At 35.3% G+C, this 18,592-nt stretch overlaps 1 protein-coding gene across 6 annotated transcripts in view; it reads left to right on the top strand.

Moving 5' to 3' along the window:
- The window catches only part of CNTN5 (contactin 5), a 606,500-nt gene that overhangs the window by 419,791 nt on the left and 168,117 nt on the right, over positions 1 to 18,592 (top strand). For all 6 annotated transcript variants that reach the window (XM_077173968.1, XM_077173967.1, XM_077173966.1 and 3 more), the window contains one exon: positions 6,978 to 7,073. In XM_077173968.1, coding sequence (XP_077030083.1) covers positions 6,978 to 7,073 — 96 coding nt within the window. The remainder of the gene's footprint in view (positions 1 to 6,977; positions 7,074 to 18,592) is intronic.

Below are 18,592 nucleotides of genomic sequence, written 5' to 3'. Positions count from 1 at the left end.
GATTTATACAGAATATAAATAGTAGTATACCTCTCAGTGTCAGGAACTCCTATGGAAAAGGTTAGAAATACAAATGCGTGTTTCTCAAGATGCAGATAACATTATGTAAAACAATGTGTTTAAAAAAATATATTGCATATATTACTCAAGTGAAAAAATCTGTTTGCTGAGAAGCTCTGCAAGCAGTAATATTTATTGTACCACTTTCCTTTTGTGGTATAATGTTGGAATCTGCATTTGAAAATTTTTCATTTGTCGCATAAGATTGCTTGCTTATTTGTTTGGTTTTAGTTGTTGCTTCTAAATGACAGAATGAAAGGGTGAAAAATGCTTAACTATAACATGTCCTCTTGATTCAATGTTTTCCCTGGAAATTGCATTTTGCAGTCATGAAAGACAGCTGAGAAGCATGCTGAAATAATTCATGTGAGAAGAGATAAAACCTGACGGACACAGAATGATTATAACTAATTAATCATAACCATCAGCAACTGTAACCACAAACATCCTAATTATTGTGAACTTAACATGCCAAGTTGAATCATACAGTAACTCTGTAGTTTTCAACATGATCTTGCTATTTTATTCTGTATGTAAATATTTCTTCTAATTCACTTTGGTCCAGTACTTCAGGATTATGAATGCAGAAATCCTACAAAATTTCAGGGAGATTTTGGTACCTACGAATTCCCTTTTTTTCTCAAGGCTCGGAGTAGAATTAAGCTTTATTGATGATACTGATGGTATTAATTGATGTTATTGAAATTAGGCTTCACAAAAGGAAAAATTCATCAACACTATGAATTTCCTCAACCTTCCTGGGGTATCTCTTCATGCAAATTAGATTATAGAAAAAATAAGTAGTTAGACAAGACAAAACAGTGGAAGAAGCATATCAATTCATAATTTATACAAAATCTGTGTAGGATCACAAGTAGTGAATATTTTAATTGAAATGTAGTATTCTCTTTTAAAAAGTATGGCATAGTAAATAGTGAACTAGTCTATTTTTGCATCATAAAATTTAAAGTTTTTTTAATTAATAATAATAATTAATAAATAGAAACCACCCATTTTGGGAAAAAATTTAAAAAGAAAAATAATTGTACTAGATTTAACACACAATTCTATAAATCAATTTAGGGAATAGTTATATATATTAACAACTGAAATACAGTACAATATAATAACAACAAAAAGAATACTTATAATGCTAACAATAGTAATACCAATTGTAATTAAAAAAGAGAAAACAGAAAGTGAAAGGAACAAAACTCCAGAGAGACAAGAGATGCCCAGTGCAGTTATTCACCACCCCCTGACTGCTGCCCAGCCCGTCCCCCAGCAGCGATCGGTGCCTCCCGACCAGCTCTCCCCAGTTCATACATTGAGCAGGATGCTCTGTGCTACGGAATATCCCTCTGGCCAGTTCGGGTCAGCTGCCCCAGCCATGCTGCCTCCCTGCTTCTTGTGCCCTCCTCACTGGCAGAGCATGAAGCACTCAAAAGTCCATGATTTCAGATAATCACTGCTCAGCGACAATGAGCACATCAATGTTTTGTCAACATTATTCACATAAATCCAAAACACAGCACGGCACCAGCTACTAAGAAGAAAATTAACTCTATTTCAGACAAAACCAGGACACTAGGTTAGTTAATTATCTCTCTAATATATTGTATTATGATAGAATGTATTTGCCACATTTATGGATTCATGACTTCACTGTGATAGGAAATGTAGAAAGCATTAAAAACTATTTCTGCTTACAAGGTAAAACAGCTAGACATAGCTATGACATACAACTAAATGAAGAACAATAAACAGTAAACCAGGTATTTTTAAATTGTTATCATTTATTAAAAAATATATAAATAGAAATATGTCATTAAGGACAGAAAATGTTTGCTTATTTGACTATTGATCTGCCTTTCATAGTGAAAATTTATTTCAGGGGTAATGAATCAATAGCGGATACCTTAAATTTCATGCTGATACCTATACATAAAAAAGTGCTTTGTTTTTGCAAGAACACATCTGTGGAGCACCATTACTCAAAGATCCTTCTTTATTTTTTTTCTGAGAAAAAAATATCTTGTAATATCTGAGAAAGATTCTGAAGATGCTAGTTTAAATATAAGTACAGTATCCTGTGTGTCCTTTCTCTGTTTTTCACATTTTCAGAGAGGAATCTTTAAAAATTCTCCTGAGTTCCTTGTCACCTTTTGTCAGCACTCCCTGAAAAAATCTGTGTATCGACCCCCTTTCCTTAAAACACTTTAATGGCTCTGCAGGTGTACACAGAGAGAGGGTTGTTGTCATGCAGACTTGGACTGCTTCATTGTTTTTCTATGCTCTCTCTATTTCTGTTTTTGCATAGTAACTTCTCTGAGAAAAAAAAAATAACCTTTTCCACATCATGTCAGTTTGATGATCCATGAAGAATTAAAACCTTTCTGATGATAAATAATAACAGCAGCAATGATAATAAGCATGATACATTCTAAAGTGTTTGACAGTTGCCCGTATTTTGTCACCTAAAAGTCATATGGTAATGTGATTTTTGAAAGTTCAAGATGTATGCTTCTCCCATTATCAATGGTGAGATGATGTTTCTGTGATGGTAGAAATCTTTTTTCCCAAAATTCCTTTCATACTTTTTCTAATGAATAATTTCAGTATTAAAAGTTACACTTAGGTCAAATGAGTGATCCTACTAATACAGCTCTATTTACTTAATCTGGTATTCCTACAAAATAAGTGTATGTCACTATAAAATAAACTATTAATTTTCTTGGACTGTTGGATATTCTGGGTATTGTGTTTAATTCATCCAATGTAAAACTTTCCTATACAATCACACATGATATCTTTTCAATACCTACCTCTCATTCTTCTATAGCTTGTGGGTTATTAAACAGAACATTTATATTTTCCATTGTTTAGAGTGTACAGTCAAACCATGTTTTTGATTTAGGTTATAATGGGATTTTGAAAAACATGTTTTGATGGAATTCTTTTCCCTGTAAATCTTACCTTTTTTAAAGAGCTACAATTCCAGCTCAAGGTCTATTTCTTAGTCCTGTCTTTCAAATCCAAGGAGAGGAAGGCTACCCTCTCTTTGTGACAATGCAATAAATAAGTTTGTCCTTGGCCTGACAGAAGAATCTCTCCTTGTGTAGAGCTATTTTTACCTTATTGGAAAGAATATTGCCTGCTTTATACTTGTCTTCAGGTATCTTCAGGATATGTCTTTAAACATTTTAATACATATCATATTATGTCCATTTTAAACTCCATAATAAATTTGCATATAAAACAGTTTAAACTTACAGAACCGAGCTGGCAGAGGACATTGTTCTGCGCCAATCTAATTTCTACTTTAAAGCTAAATTGACTGGTTTAAGTCACTGATAATGAACTACAGAGACTTTTACAGCTTCCATGCTAGGTTACCAAGCAATAATTGCCTACAATAAAAACAAGATCTGTTTTTCATCTTTAATTTGATCCTAATTTCATACCAGTTACCCCTTGACTGTTGACTGGGTCACAAAAACCTGTTGCCCCCATTAGCTGCAGCAAGCTGATGAGCACAGTGAATCAATGATGCCTCCTACAATGCAAACAGCAGTGAAGGTGACTTGGAAGGCCATTAAGTGCTAAAAACTGATCCAACTTTTGTAAAAGTCCTTCTGTCAATGGCAGAACTTTCCCCCTTTTATTTAAATGTTTATTTTGTTGTTAGACCTTCAAAGGTTTTTTGTTGCTTCAACTGCCTTGAAGTTTTCCTCATTTATTTCTATTTACTCCTTTCACTTTCTGTGGAAGTGTTTCCTTTTCTACTGAGTCTTTTTAAAACTGATAGTCTTGTGGTGGTGTCATTGTTCCACAATGCATATCAATACATAGGTATATGTGCTGAGAGAAACCCATGATTTAGCTCATTTCCAAAAAATGGGAATAGTCACTGTGGAGAGAGCAGCACTACCTGGCAGCTCCTTTGGATCAGATAGATAAATGGTTTTCCAAAGGTCATAACTTTTCTCAAAGACCAAATACTACACTGAGCTAATGTAAATACAATTGCAGCGTAAATTTGACATCCAGAAAGTACTACACCAAAGTCATTGGATTTAATGTCTGGCATCATCAGTAGCTCTGGAATTTCTTTACTATTTCCCTTTTACAGTGGAGACCACTCCTGTCTCACAGGTAATACACTAGTGACACTATATAATTTTTTTTTAATTGAATAATTTCTCAGCAGTGAAGGAAATTTGGTTACTCCTGCCACGCCCTCCATCTAAATGTGTGGTTTGCATATATATTGTTAATAGTAAGTTACACTAGACATGGTGGCTGGCACTTAAATACATTTTTTCAAAGTGGTCAGTGCTGTTTCTTATGTTGAAAAGTATGGGAGTTATGTAGCTGAACCTCAGGAAATGCTTTGAAAATAACATAGTATATGTTATCATCTTTGCCACTAGCCCTGAGATATGAGTAAATTAATCTTTCAGGGAACAAGATGAACACCTATGGAGCATGAGAAGGCATTTTCTTATCAATCAGCTATAGACATCATAATAAGATGAAGGACAGACTCATTCTGTGTGGGGCATTCTGACATGTCACACGTGTTGCAGGTTTATACTGCAGCAAGAGCAGTGAACCAAAGGCTGGTGTCACTGTGTGAGAAGTTACAGTTCTCACCTCTAAAGCTGGGTTCTGTCCACCATTTCTTTTATTATCTACCTCTTTAGAGTTTTAAAGTGAGATGAAAGGTGGTTGTACAAATTTTCTGTAGCTGCCTTTTTTTTTTTCCAGTGTGCATAGATATGAAATGGCTGAGATTTACAAGAAAGTAATTAAATTTTCCATTAATTTGATTTTTCCTTTTTGTGTTTATTACTTTAATGTGGGGGAACTGCAAGCATGATCCTTTGCCTTTCCTTCCTTTTAAGCTTCTCTACATTTATTTGTTTTAGAGCTAAATCCCTTCTTTTGTACCTGCTAATCCTGTTTCTGTCATATGGTAACAAGAAATCCAGTTCAGAACCAACAGATAGCCAAAAAAAGCTGAAATTCAAAGCTCTTTGATATTCTCCTCCTTTAATTTGAAAAGAATTGTTTTGAACAAATAGAAACTTGAGTCATATGTAGTACTTTTATTTTAAAATAAGAAAGAATATCTTTGATTTTCATTTGGTGAAAAAAAAAGTATATTTTTCCATCCCAATGCACATTCAAAGCAGGAAATGGAAGAAAATATATTTAAAGGTTGCTATAACTAATAGAAAATAATATTTAATCACCTGAGGACTTAACTAAGAAAATTTCAATTACAAGATGTTCTCCCATCCACTCTTTTCATGCAGGGATGTACCAGCCCACTATTTTGTGGACACAAAATAATAATTACTTTTCTGCAGAATATGCTGTCAGGTAATATGCATTAGGAGACACTTTTATGAGAAATTATACCAGAATGTATTATAACCCATGGTGTGCTTGTTTTAATATGCAATACAATATTTAAATTTTTAATTATCTATTGACTAGCAAAAGTTTTCAAAGTTTCAAACATAAATTTAATTTAACAAAAATCTACTGGATCCTACATACCTTTTTTCTATTCAAGTACAATACCTATTATTGAAATCAAAACACTAACTTATTTTGGCAAATGACAGCACAAATTTTAATGCATTTAAATTTTAAACTACTGCCTGTGCCCAAAACATATTTTAGAAATGTGAAAAAAAATCAACTCAAATTACTTTTGAAAATCATTGGACTTAATTTTTATGCTCTACCAGGTCTGAAACAAGATGAGGAATTTCAGCATCTGATAGAGAAATACCAACTAAATGCAGTTAAGATAGAAACAATTCTGCTCCACCTGTTTAAACTGGTGTTGTCTGGCTCATCCCGGCACTCTGGGCTGTATGCAGAAATTAGGAAGTAGGGCTACAAGTCACTCATTGTCAGTGAGAGAAGCTCCCACTAGCCCAATCTATTAATATTTCTGATCCTCCTTTAATGCTTGCTGAAGCTTCTGTATCCTTTTCAAAGATCTCTTGTTGTTGCTCTCTTCACCTTGATCCACATAACATGGAAAATTCTCTAGAATACCCCTGAGAAAACAGAGGTTTTAAACACCATAACTGGCTCTGGGGAATGGATGAAGACACCAGCAGTCTGATGGCAGAACTGAACTCTCATATCTCTTTACTACAGATATAAATGCTAGAGCATTATTATCCACAACAAAATGAATCCATGTTGAGTGTTCTGTGTGGTAAATGGAATAACAGGATCTTCTGGTTGAGAGGCTTTAAATAATCACAATGAACCGTTCATAGCAGTGCCCTGCAACTTTATTCAAAATTTTTATTCCAATAGTGAAATGCTTCTTATTGCCCTGATGGAGGGAAACTTTTGGGGGAAAACACGCTTACTCACAACTGGTTTGGACATAGCATCAGAAAAATCAGAAGATAATTATTTGAAAGAGTAAATATGCTATAGAGTAGCAATGTTCTATAGTTTTAGAACCAATGTGTTGATTTTCCTTTCTGTCATCACCATGTCCTGTGTGCAATGTCCAAGTGGGTTCTGCAGCATCATCAGTCTGGATGTTAGCTGGGGTACTCCCTCCAGTTTTATTTCTTCTTTTTCACTGTGTATGAATCCCTTCTACCAAGAGAGAAAATCAAACAGGAGATATATATATAGTCTGCTGCTTTTTTTTTTTCATACTGTATGCAAGTGCACTAAAAAAGGAATAAAGTGCTGATGCAACATGGAATTTTTTGTAAAGGAAATAGATTTATTTTTCAGGCCCTCCTATTATAGATCAAGGTATGAAAAAAGAACAGCCAGCTTTAAAAGAGGAAATAAAATGGAAGTCACGGTAGCCAAAAAATTTAAAATCTTTGGTATGTAACTATAATGTTCTGTTCTTTTGATAGATCTGGGGAATTTTAGTGGTCGGACAAGAAGTGCTGTATCTGTACGTGAAGGCCAAGGAGTTGTTCTGATGTGCTCCCCTCCACTTCATTCTCCAGGTATAGTAGGCTGCAGCCTGTATTCATGCTCCTCCTTTACAGTTTCCTCATTTTTGGGTGCCCAGGATTTTAGATCCAGTATATATTTGATTGTGGAACTTCAAAGATGAGATATCCACCATCCTTCTGACGGTTTTTGGAATACCAAGGACTAATTTAAGCTCACATATTGCAAATGCCAATGAATAACAGCAGAGTTTCTGTTAGAAAGTGTCTAATTCTTGGTACAAAACATGAATGTAACAATAGTCTCCATGCCATCAACAGTGAATATGACTGCCTTGAGGTCACAAAAGATTGCTTATAGTGTTTAAAAGCCTTCAGAAATTGCTCCAAATTCCAATGTCATGATACTTTTGTTGTATATAAATTTTATTTTCTTTTCAGTAGTACAGACATGATTTGGTTACTTCCTTTCACTGTATAACTTAGTTTCATAAAACTGTATCATTACTAAAAGTCAGAATTACCATAACTTCTATGAAATGCCTGTGGATTCCCACATGAAAACATAGGTATTCCAGAGAGGTTACTTTTTTGCTTTTCAAATTGACGCTCCTGCAAAAATCTGTAGACAGCTGGGTACATCCTTATATTTCCATGCCATACAACACCTGGAGACACCATGCTAGACAGAATAACTTGTTTTTCAGCAGATGCAGTATAGCCTATCCTTTTCTTCTGTGGGAAATGAGGTCTGTACTGAGGGGATTTTTCTACTCCAAATTTTAGGTCTGAAGAAAAGTAACATTGCAGATGGCAGATCTGCAGAAAATAAAGTCTCCTCTGAGTTTCTGTTAGAGAAATGTGTTCAGTATCTATTTATACTGCAAGGATTGTTATTACTGTATTACAGTTATCAATGCCATCTCTCTGCTTTTCTCTCTTCTGAGCAGATTGTCTTGTGGTTGCCTCTACAATCTCCTTCTGAGTTTGACACTGCAGTCTATATGATGCAATTGAGTACATGATGTTAAGGCTTGATAGTGATAAGTAAACTGAGAGGGAAAAGATGTAGACAGAAAAAGTGAGTGGTGGTTTCAGGAGTGCAGCTGAATTTCATTTCCCCAAACAAGCTGAGATTGAAAAGATAGATGGACATTATTCAAGAGTGAAACTGTCATACACCTTTTAACAGCTGCCATTCCACAAAATACACCTTAATACATCATCAAAATACTTAGAATTGTTTTCCTGAAATTATGCTGCTGAGTTTTATTTAGTCAGATTTTAACACTACTGTTACACAGATATTGCCTTTGATGGTGAAAACCAGTATCTTTCATTTTCATCACTGGGACAGCAAAACTCCTTCTGTGCAAACTACAGCGCTCAGAAACAGCATTCAGTCGTTTTAATTCATATTGTTTGAGTACCAGTAGGCTATGCCAAGAGGAAAATTACTTCTAGAAAAATATTTTTTTCCTCTGTTGGCATAATTTTTTCACCATTGCTAAGCCAGAAAAGGTTCTACAGAGTGATGAAGTAATCAACAAAAGCTGAAAAATTGCACTGATATGCACATGTAAACACAAGCTCCTATCAATGGGAAGGAGTCTTGGCTTCCCTTCCTTCTGTTTATTACATAATGCAAGTAATTCAGTTCTTTATCCAAAGGGTTGTCAAGCCCTGGAATAGGCTGCTCAGGGAAGTGGTAGAGTCACAATTCCTGGAGGTATTTAAAAAGTGTGCAGATGTGGCTATTAAGGACATGGTTTATTGTGGAACTAGTGCTGGTTTACTGCTTGGACTTAATGATATTAGGGGTCTTTTCTAACCTAAATAAATCTGTGATTCTATCACAGGAAATTTGCTTTAGCTTCTTCTTTGCAAAGTACTGGGGACCAGTAAGTTCTTGTGGTACAGCAGTGGGACTGCAAGTGGCATTAATACAATGGCTGGAGTCATCCTGAAAGGGGGACAGCTACCTCTACAGGCCTGGTGAAGTTTCAAAAATAAATCATTTTACAAAGCACTGGCAATAAAATACAAGACATTAATGAAAGTTGACTGCCAGATCAGAGTCCAGTTGTAAAAAATAATTCTGGACGAAACCTGAAATTTCAGAGTGAAGTGTATGAATTTAATTCTGACATTAACAACAAATATGAAATGTCCAGGTAAAAAGGTCTTTTGCCAAGCAGAGGTACTTCAAGTATTTGTGTGCAGGAACATCTAAAATTTTTTTTAAGTATTCCATTTTTCAATACTCCATTTTAGTTTCTGTGTCTGATTTGCAAAGGTGGTATTATCTTCTAAATAGCCCTAAGAAATTTTGAGCAATGAAATCACCCAGAAGACAAACTTTCAAGTGGATCCTAAGATGTTATAGTGGATACATCTAATCTAAAGACTATTCAGAGCATGTTTGCAATGTGTGAACATCTCAAATTAACAAGACCATGAGTTATGGGAGTGTTTTTGATGATAGAGAATTTTTTGTGGATGAACACTGCAAGCTTTGCAATATTGACTTGTTCACATTGATCAGCACCTTTAGAAATAATTTTCAATTACTTATCACAGGAGATAAATCCATGATACAATATCAAGCCTAATAATTCTCCACAACCCCGTAAGCAATTTGTCCTTCAACAGAATCCCATTCCTCAATCTCTCCAGTCAATAGCTGCATATGAGCTTGCCCAAGAACTTCAGCTTGAGCACTTTTAGACACTGCGAGAAAAGAAAGATGACATAGCAAAAGAACACTGTATTGAGAGAGATATAGTTTTATTAATATGTTTTCAAATGGAAGATAAAGTAAATACTTTTGATTAAATAGTACCTACATTCTATTCTTACAGAACACAATTTTAGAAAAAAAGTCTGAAAGCCTTTACAAAGCATCACTGACTGAAAAAAATACTACCCTAATTTCTTTTGACAAGATTTTAATCAGAGAGGCAGTTTCACATGCATATAGATTTGATTTCTGTTTATTTATGCTGTGATATATTATCAAGAGGTAATGCATTAAACATACAAACACACACAAACTTGTGATGTATTTATATTATTCATATAGGCTTTCATTAGTTTGTTGTCCAAATATTTTACAGAGAAAACATGGGGGAATGTGGGGTGGCAAGCGCACCTGAAATAGATTCTAAATCCTGCCATGCAGATTCAGATGAGAGAATTATCTCTTTAGTTTAAAAATGAGTTTTTTAAGTTATTGTCATCTTTGCTGAGTAATAACAAGGCAACAAACTAAGGGAGACTTTTTGGAGAGACATTATCCACTCCTTCAAAATGGGGAAGGAAAATATTTTCAATGATAAGATTTTTCTGCCGATTCTTTATGTCAAACAGCCACCAAGAGATTGTCACCTCCTGCTTTTCCTGGACCATTGCTCATAAAAAATGCTCCCTCTTGCTTCCTTGGGAGTGCTGTATCATTTTGATGTGCCTACTCCAGAAGCTTTCCCACTAGCACTGTTTTTGTTGCTAATCCTTAATTTGTCCCCTGTGAAATATGTTAAATGTGGATAACTTGATCATTCATAAACATAACAATTTATCTTTTATTTTTCTTCCATAAACACAATATCTGATTCTTTCCAATTATTTCTTTTCTCCAAGAGGCATTTCCTAGTCAGTTAACTCTTAGTTGTCCTTGCTAAGCAAGAGTTACATTAATTACTGACTGCTTAAATAACAAGTTTTGTTTGATGTTTCTGATTTAAAATGCCTCCACTGCTTTCTTTCCATAAACAGGATTATGGTTTTTCATTGTGGTATTCTAAATGATGTAAATATAGGGTTTTATTCAGCCATTTAATCATCTTAATTACAAGGTTTACCATTGCAAGATTAAAAATGAATGGAAGTTTTCATCCAGATTTACATGTTTCCCTCAGAATTAATACTTTCAGCTGAGCTTTTTAAGGCTTTTATTCAAGGCTTTCAGTATGAGCTTAATGGAGAATGACGATTCCCATTGTTAGAATGAGTAGAGCTCTGATGCACACAGGGGAAGGCAGATGTGTGCTCCATCCTGCCTCAGAGGGATGCTGCCGTCTGGAGGGAGCTCTGCTATATAATCTATCTGCAGCATGTGACATCTGTACAGATGTTAAACTCTAACTTTTTTTTTTAATCTCTTTCTAAAGGGTAAAGCTGATCTTAAAAAGTTTGGAAACTGTGCTGTAGGCTGCATCTTTTATACCTCCCCTTCACTGTTATAAAACTGTACTTTTCATGAGAAAAGTTTCATCAAAGGTGATTAGTGCCATGGGGACCACAGTCCTTCCCATCCTTGTCTGGATGTCTGCATACTGTGCTGCTAAACAGGCAAGCCGCTAAAAAATTCCTGCTCCTGTGCACTAGAAACTTTTGTCCTGTTCTTCTGTTGCCTACACAGTTTTCTTGGTCCTCATATTAATTGGAGAAACTCACACAAAATAAAGTTTCTTTAAGTCATTCTAAGCTTCTATTTATGCGTACTTCAGACATATTTGGACATCCACCTTGGAAGTAAACACAAACCTATCACTTCTTACTGTTCAGGGTCTGCTAAAGGAACATGAAAGCTGCATTTGCATTAAATCTGAAGTTCTGGATTGCAGCTTCACTACTGGTTGGAAACCAAGTCCAACTGAAGTGAAACATAGCCTTAGAACTCCCCTGGTTTGAACACAGCACAAATTATATATAAAAATAATAAGACAGGCTGTAAATCACCTAATTCAGGTAGAGAATGGTTAGTAAATTTCTCCAGGCAAATTAGTTATGATTACAAGATGGTTATATTTGGGCTGGACTGCTCTTAGTGTGCTCATTACCTTGTTTATAGGCAATTAGCTCAGGTAGCTACATGCAGGACACAGCAAATTCTGTTCTGAAGGGGCCCATGCACCCTCTGGATCTCAGTTTACTAAGCTGATTTTGGGAATACAATTCTCAGATGTCTGTTTATAGGTAGCTGAAGGTCGCAAGGTTTTTTAAGGTTGTGTTGTTATTTTAAAATTAAGTCCCAGGATCCAGACACCCAAGAGTGGCATTTCAGTCCACAACATCAGAAAACTTCTGTCCTATATGTAAATCTAGCTATTACCAGTTTCTTCAAAATCACAGGAAGCCTTCAATATCTTAGATTTCTGATGCTCCAGCCCTCTGTAGGCATGAGTGGATGCACTTCATCACGTAACCTGCCAGTAGAGGCGAGGTTTCTTCCTGACCATGGCTTATACTGTATTAAACAATAATTATGCATTAAGCAGTAAAGTAACATCCAGATTCCTTTCTACTGTATGGTTGGGTTTTTTTTTTTTAAATCTGAATTTTCAAATCAGCTTTAGTGTAGAAAGCTAAATAATTTGCTTCCAGGAGACATCAGTATGCTGGTGAAAGTGATATCTATCCTTTTGCCTTGAGACCAAGGCAGAATTGCTTTGCTGGCCCTTATCAAAGCACTAGAAACTCACAGTTTACCAAAACAGCTGGACAGGGCATGCCTCTAACCATGACTCTCCCATAAGCTAAACAGAACTTATTAATCACTCAGTACCTTCTCTTAGTTTGTAGAAGTCAATAAGTATGAAGCTGGTGTTGGCAAGTTGAACATTTCAGATTCACTGTAGACAATTATCATATCTTCCTAACTGCTAGACTTGCTGAGAAGGTGGAACTGTCCAATGCTCCAGTATACTTCCTCTTCTACTAACAAAACTGAGGTTGAGAGGAACACTGATGTTTGAGGGTTGGGGGTTTTTGTTGTTGTTATTGTTTCTTTGCCTTAAAATCTTATATTCCTGTTAAAATGGAAGCCAAATCCTAGTCTCCTAGACTTCAGCAGCTGTTGAACTGCACTAAGGGGATCTATATGGACACTACAGAATACTCAGTTCTGGTTTGTTTTTCTCATAATTGCATGCCATAGTCTGTTCTGCACTTGTTTTGATTCCTAGTAGGAGCCTAGTGCTGGGAATCAGAAATAGGCCACTTAAGTAACAATAGTAGAAAATAATTTCTTACTACACAGGATGGAAAGGCTTATTTAATAAACACTTATTATGTCACATAGAATACAAGATGAAAACTTTCTCATCTCTACTTTGCATGTCTATAACTTATAAATTATCTAGACACAATATTTTAAAACCTCTGAGAGTTCTGTGTACCAGACTAATGAGTTAGATCATGAGTTGAAGGGTTCCTGAATTTGCCTCTTAGACTTTATTATCATCTTGTGATGATTTGTCTTCTATGGATATCTTGAATAAACCTTAAATTTTGCTTTTCAGTAATGGGAGAATAAAAAGCATTAGAGGACAGGTTTAGAGTATCTTAACCTTTATTTTCCTGTCCTAATTCTGTGTTAACTTCACCTAATTCTAGGTTAACTTCATAGGGTCATCTTATCTCTTCACACATCACATATTTGCTTGGAAGTATTATAAAGGTGTTTGACTCTTGCATCATCTACTTTGTCACTTTTACTAGACTGCTTTTGAGGCTTTCATATCTAGTAATAATAATTCACATGGGTGTTATCATTAAATAGAATGTCCATGGCCCCTGACATTGCTCAGCATAGGAATCTGTGTTCTTTATTTGTGCAACTGATTGATGACCATGCCTGTAGATTTCATTATGGAATGAAAAAATGCAATTAACTTTTTTTTCTTCTATGGTCTTTTCATTACTCAATACATGACCAGTAATTTTGCTGCTGACTTCCCTGAAGCACATTTTAAGGTTTCCTTCCTCAGTCTTCTTGAAGATATTCATCTGAGGATATGAAATTTAAGAGTTTGGGGATTACAAAATTTTCTCTAGGGCTGCATTTTAACAAGCTGTATTTGCCAGAGTGGAGTTACTCCCAGTCTGTTGACGATGTGTTGTTATTAGATTTTAATTGCATTTTAATGATTGCACGTTCCCCAAATTCTAGACAATGTCTGTATAGTAGGTGTATGGATAAATAAGTCTAGATTTTCTCTCATTTTTTGTTTGGTTGGGTTTCTTGTGTTGTTGATGCTGGAGTTTTGGTGAGTTTTTCTGGGTTTTGGATTTTTTTTGTTGGTTGGTTGGTTGGTTGGTTGGGATTTTTGTAATTTGAAATGTCATAAAGGACCAAAAATACATTACTGGTCCAACTGTAGTAAATTCTTCCAAGGAACTTGTAAGTATTAAAAAAACCCACAAAAACAAAACCAGAAAAAAACCCACAAAATTTTTCAGATATTACTACTGTTGAAAAATCTTCCCCACCCTCTCAAAAATCCTAGAAATTCTTTCAAATAATACACTAACTTACAGTAGAAACTGCAAGTTACATGTCCCTACACCCACGACACGAGCTGTTTGTCCCCTCAGGGACTATGAAAACGTAGTGAGAAGAAGATGGTTGACCTTGCCCAATTAAGACAGCACACAACAATGGATGATGGGGTCAGCCCTGACAGGGCTCTGCTTAAGGGATGTGTGCTGTAGTTTCACAGCCACAGTATTGTCTACATATATTACCCCAGCTGACAGCTCAGGAGAAACAAAGTGAAAGGAGATACCAAGAAAAGAGGGAGAAGCATGAGAGATTAATTAATTTTAAAAATATGTGGAGTGAGTTGGCCCTCAGGCTCATGCACTATTGCCTCTCAGGCACCAGCTGTACATGACTATTTGTCTACAGCCTGACAAATAGGACAATGATGAAAAGTTTCTGTAGTGGGCAAGCTCCTCTTCCCTCAAGACAAGTTACTAGCCTGTTACTGATATGTCCCAACCAATTAGGCATAGCTAGCAGAAACCTCTTAGTTTAGGGGTTAAACTAGACAGCATTGTCCTGCCAGGTTTAACAGAAATGGATGCTCAGGGTATCACATCCAATTTTCCTCAGTTTGTGTTGGAAAGTACCAACTAAACTGTTGCACAAATGCTTTCTGTGGCAATGGTTACACAATTTGTAAAACAGCAGCAGCCCAAGGTTCACAGATTTAAGACTGATGTCACATACAGCAGTTACCAACTCAGACGTGCAGGCCTCTCCCAGAACTGACTTGCTCATATTAACCTTCCCATTAGAATCCATTCACTGTTTAGATCCAATGTTTTACTAAGCTGATGCCTGGAAAAATACTATTTCACTAACATTTCACTAACTAGCTAGCTAAATATCAGAAGGCCCATTTTGTTTAAGTTAGAAAATTCCTAATTAATCCTAATTACCTCTCCATATCACAGAAAATAATAGAGTGAGAATACACACATTAATCTGTGCAACTAAGGAGAAGAAGCCAGAAATACAATGCTGATCAGAAAGCTGAAACAAGAGGAAACAGAAGGAGAAAGGAATGAAAAATTATCTATTTCTAAGGTTCTGGATTCTAGCTTTTTATCTCCAAGACCATTGTGATGAAATCTTAAAGGGTGTAAAAAAACCAGGATGAAAACAGGGGAGTTTTCAGAAAATGCAATTCTCCCCACACTAGGCATAATTAGCTGAATTCAATGGCAATTCTGGTAGAGAAGACTACTGCAAATGTTAGGAGATCAGTTTTGGTTCAGAGGCAGAAGGCTTTGGACAGAACTGATCTGAGTTCTGCCAGATTCCATTAATAAGTTTCTCTATATAATAAAGTCACTTATTCCTTAAGTATGAAAGTGAACTTACAACCATTTGAGGTGATTCAAAGCTTAATGAGACATAGATTTTCATAAAGTCCAATTTAATCAGTTCAGGAAGATTGTTCCAAATAAATTTAGTGGTGTGAATGGTTAGGATATCTCGTTTGCATTTTTCTTTTTCAAAGGGAAAACTAGAAATTGTTTAGAAATACATATGGATGTATTATGGGGTTTTTTCCTATACTATAAAGTTATAACTGTCATGAAGGCAGCTATAATTTAACATTAAATATGTTAAAGGCAATTGCTTGGATTTTTCAAGGAGAAAATGACTGGATAGGTATAAGCATAATAATGTAACAGTTCAGACAGCAATCTGATTATAACCAGATCTGAATCACTGCACCACAGCACATGTACATTCTATATCTTCTAACAACAAATTATGTTTTCCAGAGCAGTAGTAGTGAAAAGGTGACTTTTTATGACCAAAATGCCATCATTTTAACTATTTAATAATTAATATCACACTTAATTCTGATAATTTGATTACCCATTCTATCTCCCATGTTCTTATGCTCTGTTTCAATACTGTTAAAATCATTGTGATGACTTCTTTAGCCAGTTGATACAGTTCCTGTTGTTTTGATGCTGCTGCCCCAGAGTGGAGAACCTGCAACAAGAAAATTTTACTTAATTTATAAGTTTATTGAAGCAATAAAGTTTATTGAAGTAATTTGCATGCTAATTTTCCTCTTTCAATAAGTGAGAAAATGTCCTATAGGAGACTGCAGGGATAAAAATTCAGGAGTAGGAAAAGAGAATGAAAAGAAGGATGTAGGTATTACTGATAAAGTATTTTACAGCTTGGCTTTTCCTGAAGAACCACAAAGTCCTTTAGGAGTTTAGCAAGCTAGTTTCAATCCTGAAGAGTCTATTTTCACCTCTATCAAATGCAAGAAGAAAGAAGCAATACATATTTTCCAGAGTATAACAGTGGATGATCTATAAAGAAAACATCAAAGAAAGACTAAAATTGCACTGATTTACAATCCAGATCTCATGACTTTTTACAAGATCCAGATCTTTTGTTGCCAAGAATCAGAAGGAAAACTTTCCAAATAATATTAAAATTGATAACAAAAATGGCAGTTTTTAAATTAAAGCTTTCAGGTACACAAAATATGCTTATATGCACACACAGAATTGAATTTTCCCAGTTTTTGTGAGTTTAACTTATTAGTATATCTGGCAAGTACATCCAAAGGGAGAAGGGCTGTCTTGGTAACCCACCCTTCAACCTGCTCCATTGGGGTTCTTAGCCCTGTATCTTGTAATGTCTCCCAACTGCTGGTGCAAAAGAGGATGTTCTTGTTAGAAATTGTTCTCCTTGAAAATAAAATCAAACAGAATTTCAAGAGTGTGGCATAATGTGTGAGAAAGGATAACTACCATTCTAAAGTGTCATAAAGTGCTACAAGCTATACAGCTATATATTAAAAATCTGCAAAGCTACAAATATATGAAAAAGCTAAAAATCTTCAGGCATCATGTCACAATTCTTTCCTACTCCGAAATGAAAATGGATTTCAAAAAACAGAATAAGACTTCTTAAAATTATGTACATAGTCAGCAGAAGAGAGTGACTGACTGCTGGCTGTTTGCATTATTTTATTAATGATATTTCCTTTAGAATAAACAAAAAGAATAGGGGAGTTGGACAAATACCTTCTTCCATTTGATACCTATATGCAATGGGACACATGTATTTAAAATGTTTCACTTTGCTATTGCTGAGGGTTTGAGGATGGGATACATAATCCTTTGATACTGGTCTAGGCTAAAAATAAGACAATAGTCTACATATTATGTCTCAATAACAATTATGTGACAAGTAGAAGATGGGTGGAAGCAGTTCACGGGGTTTCCAGCAGTGCGGAACAGTGTGCACAGGGATGTAACAGTGTAATGTCTGTATGTAGAAACAGGTAGGAGTTGCATTCTCAAGACTGTTACACTTTAAATGATTTATTGTTGCTGACGTTATTTGCGGTGATTTATTTGTACAACATGGTTGAACAGCAATATCAGCATTCTGGGGCAATTTGCTAATGTGATATGTTTCTTCCTCTGTCTGCACTTTATTTTTTTAATTACAGCGGAAAAAAATCATCTGTCACCATCATTCTTAGTATGTAAAAAATTTCTTTTGAACTATAAAATTGGTTTTATGCTATTCTCTGAGGCATATGTTCCCCAGTTCCATTATGTTCAGAAAAATGTAATGGCCAATCCATTCCTTGGTACATTTAAGACTAGAAAATACATCAAGAAGGAGCTGAGCACTAGATCTTTAACATGTGGGGGATTATGAGATTTACACTGTTATTTTGTTGTTTGGGTTTTTTACATATTTGAAAATCATATTCAGAGGGAAGATGAGAGAATAGCTACCTGTCCCTTATGATCATCCACAAAGGTCCTAAGGATTCATTGGCGATAAAGTTTTGTGTGTGTCTTTTGGCATTTCTTATAGATATAAAAAGAACTAGTGTGAAGAGGAAAAATATTAGAAATTAAAAGAATTATGTGTTAGTGGAGATATCCATTTGACTATGGCTTGATTCAGGACTGCTGGAAAGTCACTTCCTTTTATTACCTTAGGGTAAGAAATACTATAGGACCAAAGAAGCAGGCCCGAGAAAGATTCATCAATCACATTGTGTTATGCTCATGGTGGAATTCACCAAGCACTGACCTGCAAATAGACCCAGCAAAAGCCTTTACATTTATATTAAAACACTTAATATCAAGAGAATATAAAGCAGAGAGGCAGTGGGCTATGTCTTAAGTTCAGTGTGTACAGTCATGCAAGGGTAACTCTACAGACTCCAAGAACCCACGTTTTGACAGTACAATTCCTATGACAACAACTACATGTATAGACT

Source organism: Agelaius phoeniceus, chromosome 2 (genome assembly GCF_051311805.1).
Source record: "Agelaius phoeniceus isolate bAgePho1 chromosome 2, bAgePho1.hap1, whole genome shotgun sequence".
NCBI classification, from domain to species: domain Eukaryota; kingdom Metazoa; phylum Chordata; class Aves; order Passeriformes; family Icteridae; genus Agelaius; species Agelaius phoeniceus.
The sequence above is the reverse complement of the archived record's forward strand: the minus strand, read 5'-3'. Positions and strand labels throughout refer to the sequence as shown.